The sequence below is a fragment of the Puntigrus tetrazona genome, chromosome 9, assembly GCF_018831695.1.
Source record: "Puntigrus tetrazona isolate hp1 chromosome 9, ASM1883169v1, whole genome shotgun sequence".
NCBI lineage: Eukaryota > Metazoa > Chordata > Actinopteri > Cypriniformes > Cyprinidae > Puntigrus > Puntigrus tetrazona.
Window position 1 is genome coordinate 25,872,740 of NC_056707.1, and position 7,500 is coordinate 25,880,239.

The 7,500-nt window shown below is 37.4% G+C and overlaps 1 protein-coding gene across 1 annotated transcript in view; it reads right to left on the minus strand.

Moving 5' to 3' along the window:
• Positions 1-7,500, minus strand: part of LOC122352035 (RNA-binding motif, single-stranded-interacting protein 1) — a 56,944-nt gene that overhangs the window by 9,987 nt on the left and 39,457 nt on the right. Inside the window, exons 5-10 of the mRNA XM_043249521.1 lie at positions 7,193-7,350; positions 5,995-6,074; positions 3,299-3,414; positions 1,572-1,621; positions 352-439; positions 207-257 (exon numbers count right to left, since the gene is read on the minus strand). Coding sequence (XP_043105456.1) covers positions 207-257; positions 352-439; positions 1,572-1,621; positions 3,299-3,414; positions 5,995-6,074; positions 7,193-7,350 — 543 coding nt within the window. The remainder of the gene's footprint in view (positions 1-206; positions 258-351; positions 440-1,571; positions 1,622-3,298; positions 3,415-5,994; positions 6,075-7,192; positions 7,351-7,500) is intronic.

A 7,500-nucleotide genomic window follows, 5' to 3' on the forward strand; every position in this document is an offset into this window, starting at 1 on the left:
CGTGTCCACCTACCAAGCTTATTAACAATTTCATTTGGCATGAGATTCCTTCTGATTACTCATAAATTGCTGTGGTTTCTGTGTTTGGACTGCGTGCCCGTCGCCCACACTCTCAGTCTATGAGCAGTCACGGTGTGGTTCAAGAGCGTTTCTCCCACACAAACAAACAAAACACAACACCGCTCAGGACAACCAGTGAGACTCACCGGATGCTGCAAGATGTAGGGCTGATGGGCGACCCAGGATGGATTCTGTACCTGAACAATAAAATACAGATTATCAGAGTCCCTTAAGACGGCTCCGATGCATCCGTCTCTGTCCGTGAGCTGTGAGAGCTTGACATTAAGATACCTGGTACGTGGAGACGGGGGAGATGTATGGAGACATAGGGGTCTGTGTGATCATTCGGTTTGTAATACTGTAGGCGGTCGGATAGAATCTGCAGAAAGATGAAATCAATATAGTTAAGCATTCATTTATGACAGGTTGTAAAAATAGCATGATATCCCAGAGAACGATTATGCTGCCTTCTAAGAAATCTTGTTATATAATCATATAAATATAATTAATTCCTTACTGAAAAGTAAAATAAAAATAAAAAATAAAAATAAATAAATAAATAAAAATTATGTAACGACAGTAAAACTTTGCATTGGCTTCTCAAAAAATTATGAATACAAAAACACACACACACACACACACACACAAAAAAAAAAAGAGTTGAAAATAATAAAGCTAAATAAAAAATAAAAATAAAAAATGTTGCTTTGGCAACTAAAGTAAAGTAAAATAAAAAGGTTTTACTAAAATGAGAAATTTTGCTTTAAAAAAAAAAAAAACAACAACAAATAAAAAAAAAAAAAAAAAAAAAAAAAAAAAAGATTTAATAAACTTGAATTAAAATAATCAAACAAAAATTAAACCTAAAAAATATGAAGTGCAGATGCGTTTAATAAAATATACAAAATAGTAATAACAATAAATAATTAAATAAATGACAAAGCACATAATAGTTAGCAACAAAACATGAAATAACAAAACTAAAATAAAAAAATAGAAAGAGAGAAAAAATGTATAAATAAAAGCTAATTCAAGATAACTAATAAAGACTACAATAGTGTATAAATGATAATAATAAATATAAATAATAAAATAAAAAGGAAATGAGAATAAAATAATAAATATAAATAATAAAATTAAATAAAAAGTAAAATGAGAATAAAATAATAAATATTTAATAAAATAAAATAAAAAAACAGAAAGAGAAAAAATATATAAATAAAAGCTAATTCAAGATACTAATAAACACTACAATAGCGTATAAATGATAATAATAAATATAAATAATAAAATGAAAAGGAAACGAAAATAAAATAATAAATATAAACAATAAAATAAAACTAAGTAAAAAGGAAATGAGAATAAAATAATACAGATTTTAATGATAAAATAAAATAAAAAAAATAGAAAGAGAAAAATATATATAAATTAAAGCTAATTCAAGATACTAATAAATACTACAATAGTGTCTAAATGATACTGCAATAAGGCTGGCTCTTGTAGTCTCGTACCCATTTTGCATAGCAGCTGTGGTGGGGTCGTACGTGAGTGTCATGCCAGCCTATGAGAGAAAGAGAGAGAAATAAAACAGAATTACACACTACTCAATTCGTAGCCCAGCGCTGAAAATCAAGTCAAAAGTGTTGTGCCACTTTTAGCTCGTGAATCATGTGAACCTGAGAAGAAATGACGTTAGTTTCAAAGTGAAAAGCTCCTAGAGCATTTCAGCACGGATACAGACTTGCTTTGATTTTGTTACCCAATGCAAGTGTCTTTTTCTGGCTACCGTGCTCGTCAAACGACATAAACCCCGAAAACGAATGGCTCTGCTGCTCTCCACTCTGGTTTTTTTTTTTAATGTTGTCACAGCCATTTCGACACGTGGAAAAGCTTTTAATATTTCTTCACGCCGTGGACGGAATCCGACACGTCTGTCCAGTTCGATTCAGCGACACGCGCGGATAAAACCCGTGAAACGGCGTAAGGTTTAATGAAATGATCCGGCGTGACAGAAAACCCGCCGCACTGTCATTACACGCCGTCTACGACCTTCTCTCTGCGCGGCTTGTGCGCCATAAAGAGAAGTAATCAAAATGATCAATGTCATTTTCATTAGAAAAAAACAGTATCGATCCAATTAAAATGATCTTCTGATTTTCTTTATGAATGGCCATGTGACTCCAAACCAAGTTAGACGACTATATAGGCTGCATTTTAAGGCATCTGTTAATGCTTTGTTTTAATCTGTTGCAACGCCAGAATGCATTATATATAACTGATAAAATGAAATGGAAATGAAAATAAAATCATAAATATAAATAATAAAATAAAAAGGAAATGAGAAGAAAATAAATATAACTAATAAAATTAATAAAATTAATATAAATAATAAAATAAAATAAAAAGGAAATGAGAATAAAATAAATATAACTAATAAAATTAATAAAAATAAATATAAATAATAAAATAAAATAAAAAGAAATGAGAATTAAATAGTAAATATATAACTGATAAAATAAAATGGAAATGAAAATAAAATCATAAATATAAATAATAAAATAAAAAGGAAATGAGAATAAAATAAATATAACTAATAAAATGAATAAAATAAATATAAATATAAAATAAAATAAAAAGGAAATGAGAATAAAATAAAGATATAAATGATCAAATAAAATAAAAAAATGGGATAATACCGATCAAATCATTTCAGAGGAAGCAAAAGAAATACTAATTATAAATACAATTAAATCACTCTCAAAGAGTAGTGATCAAAAAATGGACAGTTTTACCCAATATCTGTTTGTGCTATGAATTTTTAGACTAGCATCACAACGCTACTAAAATCAGAGTCTACCTTCATAAATCAATCACTTAAAAGAGTACATTTCAGTTCAGTTTTGGACCAGCACAAGTCATGATGGGAAATGACGGGTGACTAAGCAGTTTATACACACACACACACACACACATCTCAGTATCACTTCTGTGGTTCGTGTAATATATGACTGTACTGGTGTAGCTTATATAAACACACGCACACACACACACACACACACACACACACACACACACACACACACACACACACACACACACACACACACACACACACACACACACACACACCGCCCTGCTGTCCATGTGTTCACTAACAGAGCTGTGGCAGGTGATAAACGGCCGCACAAAGCGATCCGGACACACAACATGGTGGAGAGAGCAAAAGAGCAGTACTCACAAGTCTGGTCTCTCCGTCTCTGGCCCAGGCTCGTCCGTTCTGCACATATTTATTTTGACTCTGACGCTTCTTCTGGCCTCCGTCCGCAAACTTGCACAGCAAGGGTTCTGACGGGGCTGCAGACACACACACGAACTCTCAGCGTGACGTCGACTGCTCGCTCATCGACAGCAGAGCCGAGCGCTCCGACCGAAGCCATCGTCACGTGACAGCAGACAGCAGCGTTATGTTGTTTAGAGCGCTTTTAAGACATTTAAGCAACCTCTGAAGCGACTTTCCTTTTGGACAAACCCACACGAAGTGCTCTCGAAAAAGAAACGCTTTAGTTAGGAACTCCTCCGCATAAAATGCTTTGGTAAATCATAATGAGATTTAAAAAGGCATAATTAGGAAATCGTTTGCGATTATGACAAAATGTTTATATTTGGACTTTTTAATGTCATAACTCTGACATCTTATGATTTCATAATGTCTCATAATTCTGACTTTTTACCTCATAACTGTAACTTTTTTTGTCCTAATTATGAATTGTGAAAATTACGTGTTTTTTTGCGCGTCAGAACCGTCAACGTTATTTTAAGCTATTTTTATTTTGTTTGTTTAGGGTTAGGTTTACACACATGCATAATCTCAAACTTCCGTTTGCAAAATATGTCATAATTTTATCTTTTTTAGGACATTTTTCATGTTTCACAAGTTGTCTTTTTAACAAAATCTCACAATTATGACTTTTTTTTTAAATTACAGTAACTTCTTATGCCACGATTATGACATTCAATCTCATGACTGCGATTTATTAAAGCACTTTTCTTCTTACGTGTTTTTCAAGTTCCATTTACGTTTTTACGAAGTTATGTTTTCTGTGTCTTTTTCGAGATAGACTTGCAGCATCCGCCAATTACTGGCTCCCGGCCGTAACGTCCAAATAATTACAGCATCAGCCAAAATTTCAGCATCGGAGAATCTCTAATTTCTGTCACATAAAACACAGTATTTTTCTACACTGAATATCAATGTTGCATGAAAATGCACATTAATTATGAGGCTGAAATGGGATGCGCACGCTGCAGTTCGCAATGCTGACTTGTTCTGTTATATATTTTCAACTTTATTCTATGTTTCTTTGTTGCCCAGCAAAACCTCCACCAGCTATACGCCCTCTGAAGCTATCCGGCCCCATGACTTTCCCACAATGCTTGAAGAACACGCATCTAATTTGGACGCCGTCTTCGTATAATCCCCTTCCTTCTTTTCTGACATGGTCAGTGGAGACTATTTCAGTCTAATAATCCAATTAAAATGCTTAGGGAGGCCACGCCAGGCCAGTAAGAGAAAATTAGCACACATTGCTTTCACTCGAGCCCCAAACGAGCCTCCGCTAATCAATAAGCCGCACCCAGCGCAGTAATTTCAGCATTTCGTGTAGCGAGTCTAAATCTACATTCGTGCGAAAAGCCGTTTGGTATGGATGAACGGTTGCGCCACATGCCCGAAAGCCTGTTTCCATTTAGACCCCGTCCAAGGAGAATCATTACCAGAGAATGAATGAATGCGCTCGAACGCGGCAGCGGCGCGTCTTTATGCTCAAACGAAACAAAATTTTAAAAAGACAATTTACTCCTATTACATTGAGACATCCTTTAGAAATGCACCCATGGGAGAAGGAAAGTCAACGACATGAGGGCGGGTGAACTGTTGCATTAAAAGGAACACTTTTGACTTTTTTGGAAACAAGCTCATTCTCCAACTCCATCATAAGATGTTAGAAAGATAAGTTTTGAATCAATCAATCATTTTTATAGGCGCTTTTAACAGCACAGGTTGCATCAAAGCACTGAACGGTATAAAGCAGAAGAATACAATGACAGGGATGTGTAATGATGAGAGTGAACAATTTGTTATTAAACTCTGTGATCAATTCAACGATAGTCACTAGAAGTTAAGTGTCCCCAGCAAAGTAAGCCAGAGACGACAGCGGCAAGGAACCAAAACCCCATCCATACAGAATGGAGGAAAAAAAAACCTTGGGAGAAACCAGACTCAGTTGGGGCCAGTTCTCCTCTGACCTCCTCTCCAGTTCAATTTTAAACGCAGCTGTGTCTGGTAGTGTAAATGACTTTGTGTGTGTGTGTGTGTGCGCGTCTGGATCTGGTGATCAGTCCACAGAGCGCATCTAGGTGTCCTGGTCTCTGATGAACATAATCACCGGGTGAATCCATTCAGCCGATCTCTTGCGATAGCCCTTTTAGCGTAGCTTAGCATAGATCATTGAATCCAATTAGACCAGTAGCATCGCGTTCAAAAACCCCAGTCACGGCACGGCTGCAAACGCCCTCGATTATAGCATAATCACATCAGCCTGGAAAACCGCATCTTTTCATTTCCCGCCGGTGTTAGTAGACGACATAACTACAGAAGAGTCAAGTTTTAAATAGGAAACATATCTAATGTTTTCGTTCATTTTTGAACGCGACGCCACTGGTCTAATCGGATTCAATGATCTATGCTAAGCTACGCTAAAAGTGCTATCGCAAGAGATCGGCTGAATGGATCCACCCGGAGATTATGTGGCAAGCCACGCTAAAAATCGACAGACCCAGAGATCGGCTGAACTTATAAGCTCTGGGGGCGTTGGAGAATGAGCCTATTTCCAAAAAGACGTGGAGCAGACGTGAAGCACGCGGACGCACACTTACCCATAACTCCAGCTGGTGTTTTGAGAAATTTCCCGTTGAAGTGAGAGATGACGGCTTCGCATTTCTCTGTCGACTCCATCCTAGAGAAGCAGATTAGCGGTTTAAAGGTTTACACGTTTGACTCTCGGTTTGAGTATAAAACATCATTCCCATCCCCTGAACGAGTTGTCAGTTTTGAGAAACATGCTAGAGTCATATGAAGAATAGCGAGGGGATTTTGCGTTACATGAACTAATTTTAACGCATTTCATTAAGGCTGGACATATAATTTGTGATCCTTATTTTTCTGACATTTTAATGGCATCTCTCAGTTAAACTTCAGTTAGAGTTGGTCAGTTTGATTCACTGCACCAAAACTCACAAACGTCTCTGCGTGCCATTTTTAATGCATGCAGTTAAACAACGCTGGTAATTAAAAGAAAAACATTCATCTGGTCATAAGTAATAACCCTCAGATTAGTACGGTCAAGTCATCAAAGAAAGTGTAGAATTGAAAATGAATATTTATGAAAAAATAGGTTTGAACAGGGCTGTTTTGGGTCATTATTGACTTCCGTAGTAGAAAAAAGATACTATGGAAGTCAATGGTGCCTGTTAACAAACGTTCTTTGTGTTCGGCAAAATAAAGAAATTATTTAATTTTTAAATCATTTTGGGGTGAACCGTTCCTTTAGGGCTATTTCTCTCAAATGTGCAAGAATAACCCTTAGGTTAATACGATCAAGCCATAGGGTAGAAAACTCAAGTTGCTGTGAATGTTTTTGTGCGTTGTTTATCAGTTTCCACGATTAATTCTGTCGCTAATTTTTAAATGTTTCGTTAATGCATCAGTTTCTTGAGACACACTCGGCTGATTGGATGAACCAGTTCAGATTTCGTTCAACGTTTTTTTCCCCCTCGAGTGCGTGAGAATAACACTGCAGTCAAGTTTTCACTTGTCACGAATTCACAAAGAGAAGTTCAGAGAGTTCGGGTTTTGCCGTGCTGATATGTCAGATGCACAGCTATGTTTTCAAGGAAGCGAGCGGCGCTAAGAATCATGGGAGGGTCTAAAGTGTTTGTGTTGTGGCGGGCAGAGCGCCAGGGGTTTTCCAGGACTTCTGATTCCCTGACGGACGCTTGAGGGGAATTCGCAAAGAACGCTAGCGTGACGGCAGGAGTTGATCCGGTGACTCGCGGTCAGATCCTAGGCCCTCACCTGGCGAATCCGACCCCTCGGCTGGCCCCGTTGGTGTCCCGCAGGATACGTGTGGAGACGACCTGTCCGAAGGACTTCAGCATGGCCTCTAACTCCTGCTCATCCATGCTCAGCGGCAGGTTAGATATGTACAGGTTGGTGGGGTCCTGCTCTTGTTGCTGTCGGGAGGAAAAAAAAACAAATCATGAACTCGTCGCCATTTTCCGGATGGGTAGCATCATGTTACACCGAGCCTGGAACGCTGCAATCGCGCAATTATTTTTAGCACGGGTGGGTTGCACACCTGTAAAAACACCTCAGATCTTATT